Below are 26,847 nucleotides of genomic sequence, written 5' to 3'. Positions count from 1 at the left end.
CGGGACTTAGCCCGAGTCTGAGCCCTGGGTCGGGCGGAGTTCGCCGTCTTCCGGGACTTAGCCCGAGTCCGAGCCCTGGGTCGGGCGGAGATCGTCGTCTTCTGGAGCCTGGCCCGAGTCCGAGCCCTGGGTCGGGCGGAGTTCGCCGTCTTCCGGGACTTGGCCCGAGTCCGAGCCCTTGGTCAGGCGAAGCGGAGCTTCCTATGGTGCCTCCGGCAGGGCCTGACTGCTTGTCAGTCTTACTCTGTCCAGTGGCACTGCAGTCGGCGCGGCGTAGGCGGCGCTGTCCTTCTGTCAGGCCGGTCAGTGGAGTGGCGAAGTGACGGCGGTCACTTCGGCTTTGCCGGCGGGGGGCGCGCGCCAGGATAAGGGTGTCAGGCCACCTTTGCATTAAATGCTCCTGCGACTTGGTCGGTCGGTGCGGCGATTTGGTCAGGGTTGCTTCTTAGCGAAGGCAGGGCCTCGGGCGAGCCGGGAATATGTTCGCCGCTGAAGGGGGCCTCAGGCGAGACGGAAATCCTCTGGGGTCGGCTGCCCTTGTCCGAGGCTAGGCTCGGGTGAGGCGTGATCGTGTCCCTCGAATGGACTGATCCCTGACTTAATCGCACCCATCAGGCCTTTGCAGCTTCATGCTGATGGGGGTTACCAGCTGAGAATTAGGAGCCTTGAGGGTACCCCTAATTATGGTCCCCGACAGTAGCCCCCGAGCCTCGAAGGGAGTGTTTGCACTCGCTTGGAGGCTTTCGTCGCACTTTTTTGCAAGGGGACCAGCCTTTCTCGGTTGCGTTTTGTTCCGGTGGGTGCGCGCGAGCGCACCCGCCGGGTGTAGCCCCCGAGGCCTCGGAGGAGTGGTTTCACTCCTTCGAGGTCTTACTACCTCACGTAGTGCTTCGGCTGGTCTGGTCGTTCCCTCATGCGAACTGGCCGTAGCCCAGGTGTACGGTCGGGTCCCAAGTTCTCGGGCTGGTATGTTGACGCTGTCAACGGTTCGGCCGGAGTCGGGTTTGCGAGAGCAGCCCCCGAGCCTCTGCACAGAGCGAGAGGGCGGTCAGGGGTAGACTCGGCTTTTTTACATACGCCCCTGCGTCGCCTTTCCGCAAGGAGGAGGGGGGAAAGCGCCATGTTGCCCACGATGGGCGCCGAACATGGTGTCTCCGACGAGCTGCAAGTGGGTAATCCGAGTGGACGTCCGTGCCCCATTCGTTAGGGGTCGGCTAGGGGCCCAGAGGCACGCCCAAAAGTACCTGCGGGTGATCTGCCAGACCCGGTCCCCTGGCGACGGGGTCCGAGGGCTCGATGCCTCCCTCTGGTGGGATTCTGTTACAAGATCGTTCCCGCCGGTCTCAGAAATGTCCTAGGGTACCTCGGGAGCGCAGCCCGAGCCTTGGTTATGTATCGAACATACCCATGGTCATCCCTCGCTCGGCGTCTGAGGCGGCTGTGAACCCTTCGGGGGCCAGCCTTCGAACCCCTGATCAGTATTCGGCGCGGAGCCCGAGTAGCCTGAGGCGGTCGTTGAACCCTTTCGAGGGGCCGGCCTTTGAACCTCTGACCAGTAGTGGGTGTAGGGCCCACGGAATTTGAGGTGGCTGTTGAACCCTTCCGGGGGGCCAGCCTTCGAACCTCTGATCAGTAGGGGGGCTCGGAGCCTGGTTCCTTCTCAGGGAAGGATCCTTTTCGGGGTATCCCTCTTTCCCGGTCCCTGTTGCAAGAGAGAGAAAGAGGAAAAATGGAAAAGGATACAAAATCGAACGACGCGGCGTACCTTTTTGGACGCGTTCATTTTGGCGAAGGGGAAGCGTCGCCCGCTTCTCCTGCCAGGGGCGCCGCGTGTCCCGTCGTGGAGTTAATGCGATGGGGCGAGTGGTTGGAGGGGCGACCGTTGCGCGTGCGCGAGCCGTTCGAGGAACGGATCACGGGCACGTTGTCTTCACGCCGTGGGAGAGGGCTCTCTCGCTGCCCCCGGATGGGACGTAAGCCTGGCTGACGACGCGACCGCTGCGCCTGCTCGCCTGTCACCGCCATTACTGCCGGCCCGCTTTTGGCCGTGTTGATCGTCGCGCCAGGCTGGTGCTGCTGGGTCGCGCGCCGGGTCGCCTTGAGTCGCGGTATTGGTTCCGCAGTCGAGGAGGTGCGGTGGTGGCGCGGGTGGCGATGCAGTTACTCACACGTAGCAACCGGCGCACCGGTTGCATGACGCGTGGGCCTGGGCCTTCATGCCGGGCATGTTGGGAGTCGGAGGAGCGCGCCCACTTGGCGCGGTTGCATGCCGCCTGCATGGCTGCCCACCGCTGGGCGGTTGTAACCGCTGGGCGGTTGTATGCACCGCGCGCGGCGGTTTGGCTTCTTCTGCCCTGAGTTGGCTTGCATGACGTGTGGGACCCAGCCCCCACACCGTAGGGGAGGACCTTGGAGTGTGTTGGAGAAGACTCAGCCTGTGACGGCTGGGGACGCGAGTAGGGAGGACCGCCCTTAAAAGGAGGGTGACCCCCTTGGAGGGCGACCACGTCTTCGCGCTCCCTTATGCATCGTGTCTTTCCACCTTCCAGGCCCCCGGATGGGGGGGATCCACCGTCTTTCCGCCTTGTCGTTGGGGGAACGCAACTCCGCGGGAGTTGGTACCTTTCAGCCATCGTTCGGCTTCAAGGATTTTCATCAGCCAGCCCGGCCGCTTCCCCTCGCCGGGGGTCACCCAAGACGGTGACCACCAGCCCCTGGATGGGGAGGAGCAAGCTGGGCTGTGGTCTTTGCCCCGCCCCCAACTGGTCTTCATCATCCCCGCTGGGACGGGGCCCGGGCCAAGCCGGTGCTCTGCCCCCTGCGTGGGTCGGCCGACCGCCTCCTCTTCCAGCTTCTGGTGGTGGAGACCATCCTCCAGTTCTGCGGAGGAGACGTCCTCCAGTCATGCTGGGGGAGGCGGGCTGTTGCTGTCCAGCTAGGATGCAACATTCCGTCCTCTTCCTCGCTTGCGTGGCGAGGACAGGAGTGAGGATCTGCCGATGCGCCTTGGGGTGACCCGCGTTTGCTGGTGATTCGCCCAGAGCTTGTCGCTCCACGGGCTTCCTTGTCGTGGAGGTTGTCCATACCCGCGGGGACGGAACCGGAGTTCCGTTTGTAACGGCACCTTGAGTGCTAGTGTTTTTGTTCATTGTGGCTGTCGGGGCCTGAACATGTATGTGATTTTGGCACGGAGCCGTGTATTTTCCTCCTTTTCGAGCACTGAGTCTCGCCTGTTGGTTGTCTGAACCGCTTCACCAAGCGTGAGTCGCCCCGTGTACAGGTGACGAGTGAGGTATCCGTATCCCGGAGGCGTAGTAGTCCCTCGGCTCAGTCGGCCTTGTTGTCCGAGGCTTCTCTAACTTGGTTAAAGGAACCCCTCGGCCGCTCTTTGATGAGCCGAGGCTAGGGGTAGCGGTGTCAACATGGACAGAGGCAGAGTTGGCTCGAAAGGGAAACCTGGTTGGCCGGAGCCTGGCCGGGTCGTCCGTTAGCGGGACCAGCGCCGGAATTGACCAGCCAAGGCCTCGGGTCGGGCTGACGTCCTCGGAGGGCAGCTGGCCGAGGCCTCGGGGTGACCGACCGAGCCGCCTGCTCGGGCCGGATCGACGTCCTCGGAAGGTAACTGGCCGAGGCCCCGGGGTGACCGGCCGAGCCGCCTGCTCGGGCCGGATTCCCGGAGAAGACCCTAGCGGCGATGGCCCGGGCGTGGTGATGACGTCGTCCTCCAGAGTGGAGATCCTCGGACCGCGTCGCCGTCCGAGGCTAGGTTGGCCCTTGCCGAAGGTGTCGTCGATGCCAAGGGTGCTGCTGCTCCCTTCAGCCGTCAAGATCCGAGCCTGCAGGATCGGATTGTCTTGTAGCGTGTGTTTCCTGCGGCCGCCGAGGCCTAAACACACCCTCGCCGTGTTGTAAAGCTGCGTCTTTTTCCTTTTATTTCGAGCATCTGGACTGTTTTGTCGGTAACAGAAATGTTTGTGCGAGCAAGAGTTGCTTCTCGCGGAAGGTGATGAGTGAGGTATCCGTATCCCGGAGAAGTAGGAGTCCCTCGGCTCGGTCGGCCTTGCCGCTTACGCGCACTCTTACCCGTCCATGGGGCTCTGTCACCGACGCAGTCAAAAAGGCTCGAAGGATCGCTTCGGTAGAAGAGCTTTCGAGCGTGAAGACTTGTCCGGTCCGCAGAATCACTTATCCGAACGTGAGTTACTTATCGCAGAAGGTGATGAGTGAGGTATCCGTATCCCAGAGGCGTAGGAGTCCCTCGGCTCGGTCAGCCTTGGCTGCTTACGTGTACTCCGTCGTTTTCAGGATCCACTTTTCGAAGTAGCCAAAAAGCGCGAAAGACATTCTGGCAGAAAAGATCTCTTTTTTTCGAGGAAAATTTCGACGCAGAGGGGGTTCCCCCCCTTTTAACCCCCGAGGGAGGGTCGGGCTTTGCCGAGGCGAGGCTGACCCTTCCTTGATGACTAAACTTTGCGCGGGTGCGAGGTATATGATCAACTTGAAAACATCTTAAGGGTAGAAGCGACGTAGTTGTTGGATGTTCCAGGCGTTGTCGTAGACCTCGCCTTGGCTGTTGGCCAGCTTGTATGTTCCGGGCTTCAGAACCTTGGCGATGACGAATGGCCCCTCCCAGGGAGGCGTGAGCTTGTGCCGCCCTCGGGCGTCTTGTCGCAGTCGAAGCACCAGGTCGCCCACCTGGAGGTCTCGGGACCAGACCCCTCGGGCGTGGTAGCGTCACAGGGACTGCTGGTACCGCGCCGAGTGTAGCAAGGCCTAGTCCCGAGCCTCCTCTAGCTGGTCTAGCGAGTTTTCTCGGCTGACTTGGTTGCTTTGGTCGGTGTAGGCCCTCGTCCTCGGGGAGCCGTATTCTAAGTCCGTGGGCAAGATGGCTTCGGCCCCATAGACTAGAAAGAACAGCGTGAAGCCCGTGGCTCGGCTCGGCGTTGTCCTCAGACTCCAGACCACCGAGGGGAGTTCCTTCATCCATCGCTTGCCGAACTTATTGAGGTCATTGTAGATCCGAGGCTTGAGCCCTTGTAGAATCATGCCGTTGGCACGCTCCACCTGCCCATTCGTCATGGGATGAGCCACGGCGGCCCAGTCCACCCGGATGTGGTGATCCTCGCAGAAGTCTAGGAACTTTCTTCCGGTGAACTGGGTGCCGTTGTCGGTGATGATGGAGTTCGGGACCCCGAATCGATGGATGATGTTGGTGAAGAACGCCACCGCCTGCTCGGACCTGATGCTGTTCAGGGGTCGGACCTCGATCCACTTGGAGAATTTGTCGATGGCGACCAGCAGGTGCGTGTAGCCCCCGGGTGCCTTCTGCAAGGGGCCGATGAGGTCCAGACCCCACACCGCAAAAGGCCAGGTGATGGGTATCGTCTGTAGAGCCTGAGCGGGCAGATGGGTCTGCCTCGCGTAGAATTGGCACCCTTCGCAGGTGCGGACGATTCGGGTAGCATCGGCCACCGCCGTCGACCAGTAGAAGCCTTGCCGGAAAGCGTTCCCGACAAGGGCTCGAGGCGCTGCGTGATGGCCGCAAGCCCCCCGAGTGTATCTCTCGTAGGAGTTCCTGACCTTCGGCGATGGAGATGCATCGCTGGAGGATGCCTGAGGGGCTGCGGTGGTAGAGCTCCTTCTCATCTCCCAGCAAGATGAACGACTTGGCGCGCCGCGCCACCCGCCGAGCCTCGGCTCGGTCGAGGGGTAGCTCTCCTCGGTGGAGATATTGCAGGTACGGGGTCTGCCAGTTTCGATTAGGCGCGACCCCGCTTCGCTCCTCCTCGACGCGTAGTGCCTCACCCTCGGGGGCCGAGGGTACCTCGGACTGAACCGAGGGCGCCTCGGGTCAAGCTGAGGGTGCCTCGGACTGAGCCGAGGGCGCCTCGGGTCGAGCCGTGGGTGCCTCGGACTGGACCGAGGGTACCTCGGGCTCGGACGTGTCATCGATCTTGACGGAGGGTTGATACAGGTCTCGGGAGAAGACGTCCGGGGGAACCGTCGTTCGCCCCGAGGCTATTTTAGCCAGCTCGTCTGCAGTCTCGTTGTAGCGCCGAGCGATGTGGTTGAGCTCAAGCCCGTAGAACTTGTCTTCCAGGCACCGAACTTCATCGCAGTAGGCCTCCATCTTCGGGTCGCGGCAATGGGAGTTCTTCATGACTTGGTCGATGACGAGCTGCGAGTCACCACGAGCGTCGAGGCGTCGGACCCCTAGCTCGATGGCGATCCGCAACCCATTGACCAGAGCCTCATATTCGGCCACATTGTTGGACGCCAGGAAGTGGAGGCGTAGCACGTAGCGTAGATGCTTTCCGAGGGGTGAGATGAAGAGTAGGCCTGCGCCGGCCCCTGTCTTCATCAGCGACCCATCGAAGAACATGGTCCAGAGCTCCGGTTGGATCGGAGCCGTCGGTAGCTGGGTGTCGACCCATTCAGCCACGAAGTCCACCAAGACCTGGGACTTAATGGCTTTCCGAGGAGCGAACGAGATTGTCTCGCCCATGATCTCCACCGCCCACTTTGCAATCCTACCCGAGGCCTCCCGACACTGGATGATCTCTCCCAGGGGGAAGGATGACACCACAGTTACCGGATGAGACCCGAAGTAGTGTCGCAGCTTCCGTCGCGTTAGGATCACCGCGTACAACAACTTCTGAACTTGTGGGTAGCGGATCTTGGTTTCGGACAGTACCTCGCTGACGAAGTAGACTGGCCTCTGAACGGGCAATGCATGCCCCTCTTCTTGCCTGTCGACCACAATCGCGACGCTAACCACCTGGGTGGTCGCGGCGACGTAGACCAGGAGGGCTTCTCCGGCAGCTGGGGGCACCAAGATAGGCGCCTTTGTGAGGAGCGCCTTCAGGTTCCCGAGGGCTTCCTCGGCCTCAGGGGTCCAAGTGAAGCACTCGGCCTTCCTTAAGAGGCGGTACAGAGGTAGACCTCTTTCGCCGAGGCGTGAGATGAAGCGGCTCAGAGCCGCGAGGCATCCCATGACCCTCTGTACGCCTTTCAAGTCCTTGATGGGCCCCATGCTGGTAATGGCTGCGATCTTTTCCGGGTTGGCTTCGATGCCCCGCTCGGAGACGATGAACCCCAAGAGCATGCCTCGGGGCACCCCGAAGACACACTTTTCGAGATTGAGCTTGACACCTTTCGTCTTGAGACATCAGAATGTCGTTTCAAGGTCGGAGGCTTTCCTCGTCTTGACTACGATGTCATCGACGTAGGCCTCGACTATGCGGCCAATGTGTTCGCCGAACACATGGTTCATGCACCGTTGGTACGTTGCGCCCGCATTCCTCAAACCGAACGACATGGTGACATAGCAGTACATGCCGAAGGGTGTGATGAAAGAAGTCGCGAGCTGGTCGGACTCTTTCATCTTGATTTGATGATACCCTGAGTAGGCATCGAGGAAAGACAGGGTTTCGCACCCAGCAGTGGAATCCATGATTTGGTCGATGCGAGGCAGAGGGTAGGGAACCTTCGGACATGCTTTGTTGAGACCAGTGTAGTCTACACACATCCGCCATTTCCCCCCTTTATTTCTCACAAGCACAAGGTTGGCAAGCCATTCGGGATGGAATACCTCTTTGATGAACCCTGCCGCCATTAGCTTGTGAATCTCCTCGCCTATGGCTCGGCGCTTCTCCTCGTCGAATCGGCGCAGCGGCTGCTTGACGGGTCGGGCTCTGGCTTGGATGTCCAGCGAGTGCTCGGCGACATCCCTCGGTACGCCGGGCATGTCCGAGGGGCTCCACGCGAAGACGTCGGCGTTCGCGCGGAGAAAGTCGACGAGCACTGCTTCCTATTTGGGATCGAACCCGGAGCCGATCTGGATCTGCTTGGAGGTGTCGCCGCTGGGGTCGAGGGGAACGGACTTAACCGTCTCCGCTGGCTCAAAGTTGCCGGCGTGACGCTTCACGTCTGGCACCTCCTTAGAGAGGCTCTCCAGGTCGGCGATGAGGGCCTCGGACTCGGCGAGGGCCTCGGCGTACTCCACGCACTCCACGTCGCATTCGAACGCATGTTTGTACGTAGGGCCGACGGTGATGACCCCGTTGGGGCCCGGCATCTTGAGCTTCAGGTAGGTGTAGTTGGGGACGGCCATGAACTTCGCGTAGCATGGCCTCCCCAGTACCGCGTGGTAGGTTCCTCGGAACCCGACCACCTCGAACGTCAGGGTCTCCCTTCGGAAGTTGGAGGGTGTTCCTAAGCAGACGGGAAGGTCGAGCTGTCTGAGGGGTTGGACGCGCTTCCCGGGGATGATCCCATGGAAGGGCGCAGCGCCTGCCCGGACAGAGGACAGATCAACACGCAGGAGCCCGAGGGTCTCGACGTAGATGATGTTGAGGCTGCTGCCTCCGTCCATGAGGACCTTGGTGAGCCTAACGTCGCCGATGACGGGGTCGACGACGAGCGGGTATTTCCCCGGGCTCGGCACATGGTCGGGGTGATCGTCTCGGTCGAAGGTGATGGGCTTGTCGGACCAGTCTAGATAGACTGGCGCCGCCACCTTGACCGAGCAGACCTCCCGGCGCTCTTGCTTGCGGTGCCGAGCCGAGGCGTTCGCCGCTTGCCCACCATAGATCATGAAGCAGTCGCGGACCTCGGGGAACTCTCCTCCCTGGTGATCTTCCTTCTTGTCGTCGTCGTGGGCCTTGCCACCCTCCGCGGGTGGCCCGGCCCTGTGGAAGTGGCGCCGAAGCATGACGCACACCTCAAGGGTGTGCTTGACCGGTCCCTGGTGATAGGGGCACGACTCCTTGAGCATCTTGTCGAAGAGGTTGGCACCTCCGGGGGGCTTCCGAGGGTTCTTGTACTCGGCGGCGGCGACGAGGTCCGCGTCGGTGGCGTCGCGTTTCGTTTGCAACTTCTTCTTGCCCTTCTTCTTGGCACCGCGCTGAGTTGACGCCTCGGGAGTACCTTCCGATGGGCGGCCCTGGGGCTGCTTGTCCTTTCGGAAGATAGCCTCGACCGCCTCCTGGCCGGAGGCGAACTTGGTGGCGATGTCCATCAGCTCGCTCGCCCTGGTTGGGGTCTTGCGGCCCAGCTTGCTCACCAGGTCTCGGCAGGTGGTGCCAGCGAGGAACGCGCCGATGACATCCGAGTCGGTGTGTTGGGCAGCTCGGTGCGCTGCTTCGAGAATCGCCGGATGTAGTCTCGGAGAGACTCTCTCGGCTGCTGTCGGCAGCTTCGGAGGTCCCAGGAATTCCCGGGGCGCACATACGTGCCCTGGAAATTGCCGGCGAAAGCTTGGACTAGGTCGTCCCAGTTGGAGATCTGCCCCGGAGGCAGGTGCTCCAACCAGGCGCGAGCGAAGTCGGAGAGGAACAGGGGGAGGTTGCGGATGATGAGGTTGTCATCGTCTGTTCCACCCAGTTGGCAGGCCAGACGGTAGTCCGCGAGCCACAGTTTCGGTCTCGTCTCCCCCGAGTACTTTGTAATAGTAGCCGGGGGCCGGAACCGGGTCGGGAACGGCGCCCGTCGGATGGCTCGGCTGAAGGCTTGCGGGCCGGGTGGTTCGGGCGAGGGACTCCGATCCTCCCCGCTGTCGTAGCGTCCCCCACGCCTGGGGTGGTAGCCTCGGCGCACCCTCTCGTCGAGGTGGGCCCGTCGGTTGCGGTGGTGGTGCTCGTTGCCGAGGCGACCCGGGGCCGCAGGCGTGGTGTTGCGCGTGCGCCCGGTGTAGACCGAGGCTTCCCGCATGGATCGGGAAGTCACAGCATGAGGTTCCGAGGGGTACCCCTACCTTCGGGAGGCAGAGCTCTCGGCCCGTCGGACCGCGGTGCCTTCCAGGAGATTCTTGAGTTCTCCCTGGATTCGCCGCCCCTCGGTGGTTGATGGCTCTGGCATCGCGCGAAGAAGCATTGCTGCTGCCGCCAGGTTCTGGCCGACCCCACTGGATGCGGGTGGTGGCCTGAGCCTGACGTCGTCGGTGATGCGGTGCTGGAAACCCTGGGGTAGATGACGTATTTCTCCGGCCGGAGGTTGGCCCGCCCATGCCTGCCCGACGTCCCGACGGATCGGCTCCAGCGCTCCTGCTCCCTCGTCGAGCCCGGCCTGCACCCCACGGATTTGCTCGAGCTGTGGGTCATGACCCCCCGCCTGAACGGGGACCACAGCTAGCTCCCGTGGGATGTCAACGCGAGGCACCGGCCTAGGGAGGTCACCGTCCTCCGGCATGCCGAAATGGCTGCCTTCGGGGGGACCCTCTAGATCGACGTGGAAGCATTCGCGACTTGGGCCGCGATCCTCGTCGCCGAGGCTTCGGCTACCGTCGGAACAGTCGGAAAGGCAGTAGTCGCATGCGGTCATGAAGTCCCGCATGGCACTGGGGTTACCAAGTCCAGAGAAATCCCAACAGATGCTGGGTTCGTCGTCTTCCTCGGACCCAGAGGGCCCGTAGGTCGAGACGTCCGTCAGCCGGTCCCAAGGTGACCGCACACGAAACCCTAGAGGGTCTAGATTTGCCTCTACGAGAGCGCCTGCCAAAGCGAAGTCGCTAGACGGGTTGAGGCTGAACCCGAAAGACGCGGGATGGGAATCGATCGGTACCTTTTGGTCGACGGGCGGTGATAAGGTCGTGTCGGGGACTGACTGCGCCGTCGTCTCAGGTACGAGGGTGACGTCCAGCAAGCTTTTCGTGAGCGTGCTAGCGTCGCCCGCTTGCTCGGGATTGGCGTGTCGCGGGGAGACGACGCTCGCCTTCGTCTCAAACGCGAGGTCGACGCCTGGTGCGCCCCCCGTTGGGGTGCCGGGACCGTCGACTCGCTCAACAGCCGACGAGGCGCTGCCTCCTGCTTGGCCTTGGTTGCCCCGCCTCCTCCTCCGTCGACGGGGGAGAGGACGGGGTGAGCTCGAAGGTTGTTCTTCCACCATGCGGGGAAGACGTCGCCGATTCCGCCGCCGGCAGGCGGGTTGTCGGCCGCCACCGTTGTTGTCGCACGGCGGTGGAAGGAGCATCATGTCGTAGCTGCCGTCAAGGGATATGAACTCAAGACTCCCGAAACGGAGCACCGTCCCGGGTTGGAGAGGTTGCTGGAGACTACCCATCTGGAGCTTGACGGGAAGCTGTTCGTCAACACGCAGCAGGCCCCTACCTGGCGCGCCAATTGTCGGTGTTCCGAGACCGGGGGGTCCCTGGGCCGACAAGTGAATGTCGCCGCGTGCCCCAGCCCAGATGGGTCGAGCGCGAGGGCGAGCGTGAAGGGGGAGAGCGAGGCGGCCGGAGACCGGCGTGAGAGAGGTGGGAATCCCGCGGCCCTCGTGTTCGTCCCGCGCCCAGGTCGGGTGCGCTTGCAGTAGGGGGTTACAAGCGTCCACGCGGGAGAGGGAGCGAGCGGCTCCAAGCGAGCGCCTGTTCTCGTCCTCGTCCCCGCGCGGCCAACCCTTTCTAAGAGGGCCCTGGTCCTCCCTTTTATAGGCGTAAGGAGAGGATCCAGGTGTACAATGGGGGGTGTAGCAAGGTGCTACATGTCTAGCGGAGGTGAGCTAGCGCCCTAGGTACATGCCGTTGTGGCAGCCGGAGAGATCTTGGCACCCAGCTGGTGTGATGTCGTGGCCGTCGAAGGACCGATGGAGCTTGGCGGAGGGACAACTGTCGGAGCGGTTGAGTCCTTGCTGACGTCCTCTTGCTTCCGTAAGGGGGCTGAGAGCCGCCGCCGTCACAGAGCATGCGCGGCGCCATCATTGCCTATCTGGCGGAGCGAGCCAGATGGGACGCCGGTCTTGTTCCCTGCGGCCCGAGTCAGCTCGGGGTAGGGTGATGATGGCGCCTCCTGTTGTCATGGCTGGTCTACGCCCTAGGTTGGGCGATGTGGAAGCTCCTCCGAAGCCGAGGTCGAGTCCGAGCCCCCGGGTTGGGCGAGGCGGAGATCGTCGTCTTCTAGGGCCGAGCCCAAGTCCGAGCCCTGGGTCGGGCGAGGCGGAGATCGTCGTCTTCTGGGGCCGAGCCCAAGTCCGAGCCCTGGGTCGGGCGAGGCGGAGATCGTCGTCTTCTAGGGCCGAGCCCAAGTCCGAGCCCTGGGTCGGGCGGAGTTCGCCGTCTTCCGGGACTTAGCTCGAGTCCGAGCCCTGGGTCGGGCGGAGTTCGCCGTCTTCTGGGACTTAGCCCAAGTCCGAGCCCTGGGTCGGGCGGAGATCATCGTCTTCTGGGGCCTAGCCCGAGTCCGAGCCCTGGGTCGGGCGGAGTTTGCCGTCTTCCGGGACTTGGCCCGAGTCCGAGCCCTTGGTCAGGCGAAGCGGAGCTTCCTATGGTGCCTCCGGCAGGGCCTGACTGCTTGTCAGTCTTACTCTGTCCAGTGGCACTGCAGTCGGCGCGGCGTAGGCGGCGCTGTCCTTCTGTCAGGCCGGTCAGTGGAGCGGCGAAGTGACGGCGGTCACTTCGGCTTTGCCGGCGGGGGGCGCGCGCCAGGATAAGGGTGTCAGGCCACCTTTGCATTAAATGCTCCTGCGACTTGGTCGGTCGGTGCGGCGATTTGGTCAGGGTTGCTTCTTAGCGAAGGCAGGGCCTCGGGTGAGCCGGGAATATGTTCGCTGCTGAAGGGGGGCCTCGGGCGAGACGGAAATCCTCCGGGGTCGGCTGCCCTTGTCCGAGGCTAGGCTCGGGTGAGGCGTGATCGTGTCCCTCGAATGGACTGATCCCTGACTTAATCGCACCCATCAGGCCTTTGCAGCTTCATGCTGATGGGAGTTACCAGCTGAGAATTAGGAGCCTTGAGGGTACCCCTAATTATGGTCCCCGACAACCATCCTCGACGACATTCATAAGGGGGTAACCACTCGATCTCGTGTTGCACATTTTTGTGAGCATTACTCTTTTGTTTCCTCTATTGAGCCACATAGGGTAGAGGAAGCACTCCAAGATGCGGATTGGGTGATGGCGATGCAAGAGGAGCTCAACAACTTCACGAGGAACGAGGTATGGCATTTAGTTCCACGTCCTAATCAAAATGTTGTAGGAACCAAGTGGGTCTTCCGCAACAAGCAAGACGAGCATGGTGTTGTGACTAGGAACAAAGCTCGACTTGTGGCCAAGGGATACTCCCAAGTCGAAGGTTTGGATTTCGGTGAAACCTATGCACCCGTAGCTAGGCTTGAGTCAATTCGCATATTATTAGCCTATGCTACTTACCATGGCTTCAAGCTTTACCAAATGGACGTGAAGAGTGCCTTCCTCAACGGACCGATCAAGGAGGAGGTCTATGTTTGCAACCTCCCGACTTTGAAGATAGTGAGTACCCTAACCATGTTTATAGGCTCTCTAAGGTGCTTTATGGGCTCAAGCAAGCCCCAAGAGCGTGGTATGAATGCCTTAGAGATTTCCTTATTGCAAATGGCTTCAAAGTCGGCAAGGCCGATCCTACTTTATTCACTAAAACTCTTGATAATGATTTGTTTGTATGCCAAATTTATGTTGATGATATCATATTTGGGTCTACTAACGAATCTACATGTGAAGAATTTAGTAGGATCATGACAAAGAAATTCGAGATGTCGATGATGGGGGAGTTGAAGTATTTTCTAGGATTCCAAGTCAAGCAACTCCAAGAGGGCACCTTCATTAGCCAAACAAAGTATACTCAAGACATTCTAAGCAAGTTTGGAATGAAGGATGCCAAGCTCATCAAGACACCCATGGGAACAAATGGGCATCTCAACCTCGACACGGGAGGTAAGTCCGTGGATCAAAAGGTATACCGATCGATGATTGGTTCATTGCTTTATTTATGTGCATCTTGACCGGACATTATGCTTTCCGTTTGCATGTGTGCAAGATTCCAAGCCGACCCTAAGGAATCACACCTTACGGTCGTAAAACGAATCTTGAGATATTTGGCTTATACTCCTAAGTTTGGGCTTTGGTACCCTCGGGGATCCACATTTGATTTGATTGGTTATTCGGATGCCGATTGGGCGGGGTGTAAGATTAATAGAAAGAGCACATCAGGGACTTGCCAGTTCTTGGGAAGATCCTTGGTGTCTTGGGCTTCTAAGAAGCAAAATTCGGTCGCTCTTTCTACCGCTGAAGCCGAGTATATTGCCGCAGGCCACTGTTGCGCGCAATTGCTTTGTATGAGGCAAACCCTGCGGGACTACGGTTACAAACTAACCAAAGTTCCTCTTCTATGTGATAATGAGAGTGCAATCCGCATGGCGGATAATCCCGTTGAGCATAGACGCACTAAACACATAGCCATTCGGTATCATTTTCTTCGGGATCACCAACAAAAGGGGGATATCGAGATTTCATACATTAACACTAAAGATCAATTAGCCGATATCTTTACCAAGCCTCTTGATGAACAAACTTTTACCAAACTTAGGCATGAGCTCAATATTCTTGATTCTAGAAATTTCTTTTGCTAAACTTGCACACATAGCTCATAAATATACCTTTGATCATGTCTCTTTTATATATGGTATGACTAATGTGTTTTTCAAGTATATTTCAAACCAAGTCATAGGTATATTGAAAGGGAATTGGAGTCCTCGGCGAAGACAAAGGCTTCCACTCCACTCTACAACTCACCCTTCGCCGTCGCTCCACATCACTCTCCGTCTTTGGTATAATCTTCACTCATTTATTTATGACCAAAGGGGGAGAAAGTACTTCTAAGGGCTTATATCTCACTCAAAGTATCCGTTTTTGGCGATTCATGCCAAAGGGGGAGAAAGTATGAGCCCAAAGCAAAAGGACTGCACCACCACCCTAATTTTTAAAATTAATGATTTTCAATTGGAAAATTTCAAATTGGTATCTCTTTGTGTTCTAAAGGGGGAGCAAGTAGTATTTTCAAAACTTGATATCTTAAAACCCTCTTGAACACTAAGAGGAGAATTTATTTGAGGGGGAGTTTTTGTTTAGTCAAAGGAAAAACATTTGGATCAAAGGGAGAAAATTTCAAAACTTGAAAATGCTTTGCAAAAATCTTATTCATTTACCTTTGACTATCTTGCAAAAGGATTTTGAAAAGAATTTACAAAAGAATTTGCAAAACAAAACATGTGGTGCAAATGTGGTCCAATATGTTAAAAACAAAGAAACAATCCATGCACATCATGTAAGTACTTATATTGGCTCAATTCCAAACAACCTTTGCACTTACATTATTAAACTAGTTCAAATTATGCACTTTTATATTTGCTTTGGTTTGTGTTGGCATCAATCACCAAAAAGGGGGAGATTGAAAGGGAATTAGGCTTACACCTAGTTCCTAAATAATTTTGGTGGTTGAATTGCCCAACACAAATATTTGGACTAACTAGTTTGCTCTAGTGTATAAGTTATACAGAGGCCAAAGGTTCACACTTAGCCAATAAAAAGACAAAGTATTGGGTTCAACCAAAGAGCAAAGGGACAACCGAAGGCACCTCTGGTCTGGCGCACCGGACTGTCCGGTGTGCCACCGGACATGTCCGGTGCACCAGAGGACTCCGACTTCAAACTCGTCACCTTCGGGAAATTCTAGAGGTGACTCCGCTATAATTCACCGGACTGTTCCGTGTACACCGGACATATCCGGTGCTCCAAGGAAGAGCGGCCTCCGGAACTCGCCAGCCTCGGGATTTCATTGAAGCATCTTCGCTATAATTCACCGGACTGTCTGGTGTACACCGGACTGTCCGGTGTACACCGGACTGTCCGGTGTAACAGCGGGGTAACGGCTATTTCGGCGCCAACGGCTACCTGCGACGCATTAAATGCGCGCGCTGCGCGCGCAGAGGTCAGGCACGCCCATGCTGGCGCACCGGACAATCTACAGTGCATGTCCGGTGCGCCACCGGACATCTAGGCGGGCCCAGAAGACAGAGCTCCAACGGTCGACCCCAACGGCTTTTGGTGACATGGCTGTCGCACCGGACATGTCCGGTGTGCACCGGACTGTCCGGTGCGCCATCGAACAGACAGCCTCACCAAACGACTAGTTTGGTGGTTGGGGCTATAAATACCCCCAACAACCCACCATTCATTGCATCCAAGTTTTCCACTTCCCAACTACTTACAAGAGCTCTAGCATTCAATTCTAGACACACCAAAGAGATCAAATCCTCTCCAAATTCCACACAACGCCCTAGTGATTAGAGAGAGAGATTTGCTTGTGTTCTTTCGAGCTCTTGCGCTTGGATTGCTTTCTTCTTTCTTGATTCTTTCATTGCGATCAAACTCACTTGTAATTGAGGCAAGAGACACCAATCTTGTGGTGGTCCTTGTGGGAACTTTTTGTTCCAAGTGATTGAGAAGAGAAAGCTCACTCGGTCCGAGGGACCGTTTGAGAGAGGGTAAGGGTTGAAAGAGACCCGACCTTTGTGGCCTCCTCAACGGGGAGTAGGTTTGAGAGAACCGAACCTCGGTAAAACAAATCCGCGTGTCTCACTTCATTATTCGCTTGCGATTTGTTTTGCACCCTCTCTCGCGGACTCTATTATATTTCTAACGCTAACCCGACTTGTAGTTGTGATTATTTTGAGAATTTCAGTTTCGCCCTATTCACTCCCTCTAGGCGACTTTCAGTTTGCTTCTTCTCCCCGTCACGGATTCTGTACAGAGCTGCCGAATCCTTCGTAAGTTCGGATGAAACCGCATGAGCGCTGAACTTAGATGTTTGTGATTCGAATCGACTAGAGTACTACCGTGTTCAGAAAATACAGGCCATTCGCCCTTTTTTTTCATTGTCTTAGTTGCTCTGGTACGTCCAGTGATACGTCTAGAAGTTCCAATCTCGATCATCACGACTGTGTCCAGTATCAATGAATAATCTAGGCTCCTTTTTTGCCTGTCATTGTCTCGATTACGTCCACGAGGGAGTGGTTAGGCCTTGGCCTCTGGTATGCTTTGAACTTTGATTGGGAGGCCGTGGAAGATAGCTCGTAGATCAATTAGATTAATTGGACGTTTAGTTCACTTCATTTTGTAGGAATTGAAAATTATTTAATAAAGTAATCCATTTAGCTTGAAATTTAATATTCTACCGCTTTCCAAAGTTTTCAAATTCATAGAGTGGAGGATGAGAAATAATTTTATGTATCAGTAGAATTTGTTTCTGCTCTACAACTTAGACACTTTTCGGCTCACAACTCACTCTTCCATAATAAAAATGTAACACATAAATGTCTCCGACATCTTGCTAATAATAATATACAAATATATTTTGTATAAAACTAAATTAGCTTAATTGATATGTATCTAAATTACTATTATTAGAATAGAATTTATCCAAACGACGCGGACTCACGCCGGTTAATTAGCCTACTTCAAGGACGGCTGCTTTGACAAGGAGCATCTCATTTAGTCATGTATGGCATCTTTACCAACTCCCTGATCCCACCATTTGCTGGGAGCAAAAGGACATAGTATTTTTTAGCAATGCGATTTTTGTTTCTCTCCTGGCTCTGCTGGTAGTATAGCTGGACACCATTTTTTTAAAAAATAACTCAACATTCAAAATATGGAATGGACATGCGTGTATTATGCAAAGTCAACCACATGTTCAAATAACCGACTCAAGGTTAATCCGTCACGTTCAAGTTGAAGTTTGTTTATCGAGCTCAACGAATTATAGTTATAATGCAACACACTTTCTTAACAACTTCAAAATTATTTGCGGATCTTTATCATTTTCTTTGAGAAAGACATGAGGGGTTTGCACCCCTACTGAAAATGAATTAACAAGAAATCTTTTTTAAAAAAATACAACCACGCAAATGAAGAGGGAGAGAAGGACAGACTAAGGTATTGTTTGGTTTCGAAGTATAGTTGGACGAAGCCATCCTGCTTCTAATTTGATGTTGTTTAAATTGGTGCCGTGTAGAATTGATTGGCTCTAAAAAAAGAAAAATTATATTTAAACGACGATCATCCGGCTCCTCAAAATATACCGGACATAGCCGTTTTTTGGCACGAAGGTGCTCCATTCCAACTGAACACTACCTAAAAGAGCCTAGAAGTCTAGGAAGATATCTTTATCATATTTCTCTATCGGTCGTTCCTATTACGCATAAACCCAACCATGTGTAAAACGACAGCATGTTCAGTTTTCCATCAGTCATTATATGTACCCTTTTGCTTGTGACTTTCTGCGTCTATACATGCAAACTTCTAGAATGAATCACCTCAACGATAGATGCTCTTCTCTTGTGGGCAATTATGAAGTCCACGGATGCCCTTTTCAGTTGATATGGATTTTCCACTACAGCAGTACAGTAACAGTTCCACTCTGTCTGCTGATGGGCATGCATGTTAGCTACCTCTTGTTGCTTCCCACTTTCACATCAACACATGGACCATTTGTCCATTTACTTGGCGCACAGTTTTGCATCCCTTGCGCATTTGTTTCGCAAAAAAATAATACCCAAATAACACGGCATACGGTCCGTTTGGCTCCACCATCGAACGTGCAGAAACTTCAAATTTGAGTAAAAAAAACACAGGATGCCGCTTTTGAGCAGCAAAAAATGAGCAGTATCCTTGGGCATAGAGTTGACTGTTTTATTGTTCAATACTTGGTGTAAGCGTCGTGTTGTAAGTGTCAAGCCACTGTGTGCTTTCAATCCAAATCGCATCTCTTTAGCTGTGGTCGTCACATCTGTATGACATGTTAGGCCACGTTTGGTTTGAGAGACTAAAGATTAGTCTCTCCATTTTAGTCTTATTTAGTTACTAAATTATTAAACGGTAGCGCTAAAACAGAGACTAAATTGCTTTAGTCCCTAGTCCCTTAAGATGTGGCTAAAAGGAACTAAACCATATTAATTCCACATTTGCCCCTCATTTAGTTCAATTGTACTAATAACAGGAGAATGTTAAAGGTCATTTTTAGTCTTCTTATAAGTCATTTAGTATATTTTTACTAATTTTAGTTCATAGAACCAAACATGTTAGAGACTAAACTTTAGTCTCTAGACTAAAGAAACCAAACATGGACTTAAAAGGATCAACAACCACTCTAATATCCTTTTGTATTAAGTAATTATAATCCGCCCATGCCTTAGTTTAGCTGCCTGAATGAGACTGTCCAACTACCCAAAAAGCAAGAGCATCTAGAAGCCTAATTTGATATTTTGATTAAAAGATGGGAAGCACTTGTTTCTTTCCGGTTCATCATTACACCGAAATACCTAATCGATTCTTATAGTCTGCTGTGGCAATATTTTAGCCTTCACTGGTGCCTGCTCTAGTATATTCACAACTTGTTTCCTGAGGATTGCAAACTGTGTGTTTACTGAAAGTGATATACTGGCCTGTACTAGATTGTTTCAGTTCATGTTGCCAAGCTAGCTGAGGAGATCAAGAAAGGCGCCGCGTCAGTTGAAGGCGTGGAGGTCAAAGTATGGCAGGTCAGTGTCAGCAGCAACGATGCAATCTTCGGGTTTGATCGACGCATGACTCTGAAGTTATCATCCAACACCATCAAATTTCCTCAATTTCACGCCCATGCCTCCGATTCGTAAAGGTCCCAGAAATTCTATCCGAGGAGGTGCTCGGCAAGATGGGCGCACCACCCAAGACGGACGCGCCGATCATCACGCCGCAGGAGCTCGCCGAGGCCAGCCGACGGCATCCTCTTCGGCTTCCCCACGCGGTTCGGCATGATGGCCGCGCAGATGAAGGCCTTCTTCGACGCGACCGGCGGGCTGTGGCGGGAGCAGAGCCTGGCTGGCAAGCCCGCCGGCCTCTTCTTCAGCACCAGCAGCCAGGGCGGCGGGCAGGAGACCACGCCGTGAGTCGTCATCGTTGACCCGACCTCGGCACATCACCTCACCTCGCATTGCTTGCACCAACTCATCCATGGCAGTGGCAGTGGGTAATAGTGTAGCATATGCTCACGTTTTCCCTTAATTTGTCGGGCTGACGGCGGTGACGCAGCTGACGCACCACGGGATGGTGTTCGTGCCGGTGGGGTACACGTTCGGCGCCAAGATATTCGACATGGAGAGCGTGCACGGCGGCAGCCCGTACGGCGCGGGCACACTTTCGCCGGGGACGGGTCGCGGTGGCCGACGGAGCTGGAGCTGGAGCACGCCTTCCACCAGGGCAAGTACTTCGCCGGCATCGCCAAGAGGCTCAAGGGCGGCTCTGCCTGATCGGATGGCCTTGCCATGCTCCCATGTACACGTATACCTACACCTATACATACATAATTACAAATACATGACGACGAGAGTGACATATAGTACGTTCTATGTTGTCGTGGTGGTTTCGGTTGTATTGCTTGGTTGAAATTTGGTGATCGGATTGTGCATTTGCCCAAACTAAGTTCCATTTCAATTAAACCAACCTAAAGTTTAGATGAAAGTAATAGTTAACTAAAGTTTAGCAAACGGTGAGGTTCTTGATTATTCTAGATAACGGATTAGCTGATATAAATAAAATAATATCGGTATGTCACACCAGTGAAAATCATGGATATACAGGTCAATCATCTATTATTATTAGTGGCGGATCCAAGATTGGACTGAATAAGGGGTTGATTTTATAGTGACCATTAGTGGAAGGAACACAAAATGGTAGAGGGACTCATTTTTCTTCTTCCTAATCCCTTTTCCTCTACCTTCCATCTCTTTCTCCAATAGAGTGAGGAGCTATTTTTCTCTTCTTCTTCCTCTAACTTCCATTAATTAAGGGGTCTATATGTATTGTCTCTTAACTGCATTTATAATCTACGACTCAGGATTGCATGATGTAGCCTCTTAGTTGTCTCTTATACTTCAAAATCGATCCAAGTAGTCAAGGTTGTACATGCCCTGAAAATGGAATCTGAGCTCTAACTAAAGTTTATTTAATTCATTAGATGGCTTGTTTGATAGTTAAAGTTTAGCAGATAATGATTATTTTGGTAGAACCAAACATGGTCTAATTCCTCTCGCTTGGTGCTAAAGGAGAAAAAGGTCTTCCTCGTTTCGGCCCATATACCTTGCATGATGCATGACCTTTGGAAGTAATCTGTAGTCCACCGCTGGCTCGGTCCTACTGTTAATGTACGGTGTTTTGGCATGATTACACGGGTCGTGCCACGTAAAGGACCGGAAGAGTGGTTAGCAGTACAAAACACCATTTATATTATATATTTTATTATTTATAAAGTAAAATTTAAAATAAAAGTTGATATAAGTAAGGGCTCGTTTGACAGAGCCCTACTCTATGATTCTCGCTCTGATAGCTAATTCTTCAACAGAGTGATTCCAAATAATTCTTCAATAGAGTGAATCTATTTGATAAAAACCGTTTGAAAAATTATGCGTGAAGTGATTTTTGAGGGGTTGGAATGTGGGGGAGCAGCTTGGGAGCAGCATGAAACAATTTTTTGGCTTCCACTCTCTAGTCTCTAGTACAAAATTGAGACTAGATTCATTTCACTCCTACCATAGAGCAACTCAGTTTGTAGTTGTTTGGCTTCCTAGAGGTGATTCTTATTGGGAGCTGAGCTGTGGAGCTCTGCCAAACGCCACCTAAGATTGTTGAAGATAGCCTAAAGTGCAAAGACCATACCACCAGTAATAACTTGTTTAAAGGAAAAAAAAGCTTTGACACTGCTAGATAGGTTTAGGGCTAGAGATGTCAATAGGTACCCGAAACCCGAATACCCGACGGGTTTTACCCGATATGAAGATGGTATGTGATGATTTTTCTACCCGCGGGTATGTTAATGGGTAAGAACCTCTACTGTTAGGTAGATGGGTACGACTACATGTTGATACTATCTATACCCGTCTATCCATGGGTAAAATATACCCGCATCATTACCACTATAACTATCTAATAGAGCCCATCTTAGCTAAAATAAAACCTTTCTATGGCTATTATTTGTTTAGCTATCAAGTTATGTAATCATATGATTTGTTATATGTGAAGTTGAACTTGTTTTTTTGTATGTTTATTTAATATTTTGAGTGATTGGTATATTTGAATTTAAGACTTTCCTAGCGGGTATGGATTACCCGACGGGTAAAATTACCCGCGCGGGTATGAGTATGAGTAAGATTTTATACCCGTGAGCATATATGGTATAACCCGACGGGTAGAATTTTTTTATGGGTATGAATATGGAATGATACTACCCGACAGATATGTACCCTTGCCATCCCTATTTAGGGCAATGTTTGGTATATAGAAATTTAAAAAATATTGAAATTTTACAAGAAAAACATAGCGAGAAGAAAATAAAAATAAAAATACGTCCTTAGAACATCTTAAGAAGTTTTCTAAAATAAGTATTCATTTTATTTTTTTAGTAAGAAAGAAAAGTCTCCTCGAACAGATTTGTAAAGAAGCTTCTTGAAGACAAAAAGTTGTCAAATATTATCCCTAACTCGTAAGTTTTTATAGCCGAGACGAACACCGTATCTACTCCCCCGTTCAACTTATTTCTTGAGAGATCAAAGGAAAAACATGGAAGCCAACACTTCCGCTAATCCTAGCCGTCACATGAGAAAAGGATCTCGTCCAACATCCTCTATGGCACCCGGTGTGGATCTGACGGTTCTACGTCGGCGACTAATGACTCAAGGGAGGAGGAAAAACAAATCAAGAGGGAGGAACTTGAGTCCCAGAGGTGGTGTCTACGACCCCATCTGCTATACTACGACGTGTGTCCACCTTGGTCCTAAATTAAAAGGTATGATCTTCCTATCTACCTTCTCTCTTCCTACTCTCCATAGCACACAAGTCGTGTACCTATTGCTCTATGAGAGAAAGACCAAAGACAGGTCCTAGCTAGCTAGAGGACCGGCTACTTTCTAAAGACAAAGAAAAAAAGTCCACAGATTCTTCAAAATACATCTAGGGGTGAAAACAGGACAGGATTACCCGGCGGGTACCGGATACGGATACTAGAAATACCCGATTTTTCGGGTACCGGATACGGGTATTTTTGTATACGGGTCGGATACGGATAGTACCCGGTTAGACATTAGCCGGATACGGGTAGGATACGGGATGACTACTACCCGGCAAATACCCGAGAAGTCCGGGTCGGATACGGGTAACTACAGTGCCGGGCTATCGCAGTTACAGGCCCAACACCAGTCAGCCTATTAACATGTCTGGGCGTGACGTGGGTGCCTGGCTGCCGCAAGGCCTAGAGGCCGAAGTGACCGAGTGTATCTACTAATTGTGATGCACTGATCTCGTCAACTTGTGGGGACGTGGGCTCATGGCCACTGGCCCATACGTGAGTGCATCACTGCATTTGTCCATGAGACCATGATCGTGAAGCCCTAGGAGAGCCGCAGCAGCCAGTCCACCACACATGGCTATGCTTAAAAGAGGGACTTGTGATTAATGTCTAAAAGAGGGATATGTTGCTGATTTTTTTTAAATTGTGTTGTTGTTCTATAATAAAATTGTGTGAACTATTTAATATTTATTATATACTTGTGGATTATACGTAAAAGGGGATATATTGCTGTTTTTTTTAAATCGTGTTTTGGTTCTATAATGAATTTGTGATTAGTAACTTTGAATTGTATGGTGTCAGTTTTGTTGGTATTTTTTTCTATATTTGAGCTATCATATACATAATTATGTATTCCTTATTTTATTCGTTTGTTTCACGGTTGGACAACTAATATCATCAGGGTGGATTATCCGACTAATATCCGTTATCTATCCGGGTAATATCCGATATCCGTTTCTTATCCGCCCTGGTTATTACCCGATCACGTCCTGTATCCGTCCCGGATTTTCACTATCCGTATCCGATCATGTATCCGATAAAATTGTATTAGGGTAGGATACGAGATGACCTAATATCCGTCCGTATCCGTCCCGTTTTCACCCCTATATACATCCATCTTAAGTTCTTATTGCCCGTCCGAATACTTTCCAGGTCGTGTACATGTGTACACACCACATACATGCAAGCAAGTGCATGTATATATGTGGTTGTGGTCTTATTTTTTTCCGCATATTATTTGTTCCCCTCTTCCCATTGTGTTTCTCCAGTTCATTCCAGCAAACTAAACACCCTTAGAGACTAGTGTGATCGACTGGTCAGGTTTATTCATTTGCTTTTGCATCAGACATGAGAATACGGCCTTATTAGCTACAAATACATGCCTACGAGACCTAGCTAGCTACCAAGATCTCCATGTCCACGCTACTATATTCATGTCTCTGTCTCTGTCCCTACCGTAGTGTGCCCCCAAAGTTAGGGAGCCAGAACTCCGGCGCCGTCTCGCCACCAGCGGCCACTGCATAAGTCGTAGTGCTCGCCACCGGGACAAGGCACAGCCCTCGGCTTCGCAGGTCCTCCTTCGCCGCGGCGCCGCCGTCGTCCTTCGCCTGTTAATTCATCAGGATGAAATTAGGAAATGTACCTAACTTTTACTTTGTAGTTTGTAGGTGCAAACAAATAAAATTAACTACTCCCTCCGTTTCGTTTTAGTTGTCGCTGATAATGTAAAATTAAACTATACAACGACAGCTAAAAAGAAACAGAGTGAGTACTCACCTGTCGTCGTTGCTGTATCTGCTGCACTACGGGCCGCCCACACCCGAGGTAGGGAGAGCTCAGGGACTGTGCGCAGATCAAGGTCAGGTTCATTAATTAGCTCGAATCACACACACAAATATATTGATTTTTTTGCAGCCATTTGATCGTGATGAAGTATAGGATTCGTATATATATATATATACTTACAGCTACTTGGTCATGCAGGAACCTGATGTATTCGATGGCCTCGTGAAGAACCGATGCAGTATCCGTCTAAGATCCGCAGACGATATATATATGCGTCGATAGATGTTGCCGCCGGCCGTGTGCATCGGAAATGCATGATGCCAAATTAAGTCAAGGTTCATATCGATCAACAACTTGGAATAATAATGGAACACGAGGCTTTCGCTCAAATGCAAGAGTTTAATTTAGAGGAAGGAAGGAGAGAAACCGATGATGCAGAGAGATTGGAGTGGGGAAGAATTAGAAAAAGGTGTACTACCTTTCCAAAAGGCGAGACTAGCTGCTGGAGCGCAGTGATTCTGTCCCCGAGCTTCTCTTTCCTCACCTGCGCTCGGACAAGGATCAAATCGAAGGCAATCGTAGTAGTACAGCTGATCACCGATCATTATCATAGCTAACAAGATCGAATAACTACTTGTTTGGATTGCATGTTGAGCTGGAAACCAAAAGATGTGTCCGAATAATCCAAGGTGCAAGATGATGATGATAATACTATCTTTAGGTTGCATGCGTCACAGCTAGAGCTAGCTGCCCGGTCTGTGCGGTGCGAGCAGTCCATGTGCACACACCTTGAAGGTCGGCAAAGGAGACGGCGTCGCGACGACCCGGGGCTTCTTCGCCGGCGCAGGCGAGCCGGGAGCACTTGCTGTCGTCGCCGAGGAAGCGTCGTGTTGTCGTGTACGTTCCTTATGATGGGAGTGGAACTGCACGCACCAGACGCCGATCGATCGATCGAGGCGTGAGAAAGAAACCCTAGAGACTAGAGTAGTAGTAGAGTAGGCAACATGCAAGTGCAACGCGCGGCTCGATCCGCTTCGAGCCGCCCAGTCGTCGCATCGTATCATATCATACCGCGAAAGCCTTTTGCTCCAAGGCCTGCAAGAGAAGCGGCTTCGTCGTCGTCACGGCGGGCCGCCGCGCCGCTGCCGCCGGCACGCCGGCGGAATCCCGCGTCGACGACGAGGAGCCAACAAAGAGGCTGGCGGATGAGAATTCGAATTCGTCCTGATGAGGGAACGGCGGCTGCTGGGCCATCAGCGCTCCTGCCGCCGGCGCGCCGCCGCCGTAGCTGGAGGAGTACGGCTGGTTGCCGGCGGCGGCGTACAGGGCCGAGCTCTGCGACGCTGCTGCCACGTGCGCCGCCGCGCTGTCAGCAGCGTCACCGTGGAGGTGCTGGGCGAGCAGGAAGTGGCGGCCAGCAGCGTCGCCGCCGTGGAGCTGGAGCAGCGCGCTGAGGCTTGTGCTCGCCTCTGCCGCCGCCGCCGCCGCGAGCGGCGCTCTCCCGCACCTGTGCATGCATAGTGGAAACCGCCATTCATCACGCATATGTAACGTGGAGAGATTGTGTGCCAAGCAAGTTGAGACTGGAGACATGAGAATTCTCCGCTCTTACAAGTAGGCTTGCGTCCAGTCGTCGATATGATGGGGTGGATCGGCGAGGATTAAGGGGGATGATGGCGGGACGGCAGCGTGGCGGACGACGTGCAATAATGAGGTTGGCCGCCGGAAATCGATCGAGGCAGTGCTCGTCGCCGCCGGCTCGTCGGCAGCGTCGAGCTGGTCCGTTGTTGCCGGGGCTGTGGAGCAGGGCGAGCCACCGGCGTCGTCGTCGTCGTCGGCAGCACGCGTGCAGCTCCACCACTCGTCTGCCATGGGGTCGGTTTGCTAGCTAGCTAGCTAGCTAGAGGCGTCGTCCAGGTCAAGCGTCGTACCGAAGAATACGGTGCATATATACTCCCCTATCCGATAGTGTTTAGTGAAGGGATCTGTCTGATATTTATTTTGCCGCCCGGCCGGCCGGCCGGCTCGAGTGAAAGTTAGACGACTGTGGCTCTGGCCTATGGGATCAGATTGTGGAGAGGTCTCTGCCTTGCGAATTCTGACCTTTGGACACGTACGTCTAGTTTTGGTCAAAAGGCCCTTAGTTTCTGTTGATTGGACTCGGTAGTCCTGTGCGTACTGCGTGTGCACAGTCACTTGCTTGGCTCTGGTGTGTCGTCTAGCTACCGCAAGCACCGTGTTCATCAACACTAGAGCCTGCTCTGCTATATACAAGTACCATCACATATTTCATATACGTATATTTCGTTATGTACTACTCATTTTATTTTTTTATCTGTCATGTTTTAGTGCAAAAATAAAATAGCGATCTAAAAATATTTGA

The 26,847-nt window shown here is 53.1% G+C and overlaps 1 protein-coding gene and 1 pseudogene across 1 annotated transcript; one reads left to right on the top strand and one right to left on the bottom strand.

Moving 5' to 3' along the window:
• Positions 1-1,132: 1,132 nt before the first annotated feature.
• LOC103631587 (quinone-oxidoreductase QR2-like) lies at positions 1,133-20,260 on the top strand (annotated as a pseudogene).
• A 3,720-nt stretch (positions 20,261-23,980) lies between these two features.
• Positions 23,981-26,421, bottom strand: LOC100384230 (uncharacterized). The gene is made up of 7 exons (NM_001176800.1): positions 26,077-26,421; positions 25,536-25,971; positions 25,253-25,387; positions 24,943-25,008; positions 24,645-24,710; positions 24,456-24,521; positions 23,981-24,286 (listed from the first exon to the last, which is right to left on the bottom strand). Exons 1-7 carry the CDS (start codon positions 26,334-26,336, stop codon positions 24,131-24,133), a joined length of 1,185 nt encoding a protein of 394 aa, NP_001170271.1. The 5' UTR covers positions 26,337-26,421; the 3' UTR covers positions 23,981-24,130.
• Between the last annotated feature and the right edge of the window lie 426 nt (positions 26,422-26,847).

This window comes from Zea mays, chromosome 6, assembly GCF_902167145.1.
Source record: "Zea mays cultivar B73 chromosome 6, Zm-B73-REFERENCE-NAM-5.0, whole genome shotgun sequence".
Lineage (NCBI taxonomy): Eukaryota > Viridiplantae > Streptophyta > Magnoliopsida > Poales > Poaceae > Zea > Zea mays.
The sequence above is the reverse complement of the archived record's forward strand: the minus strand, read 5'-3'. Positions and strand labels throughout refer to the sequence as shown.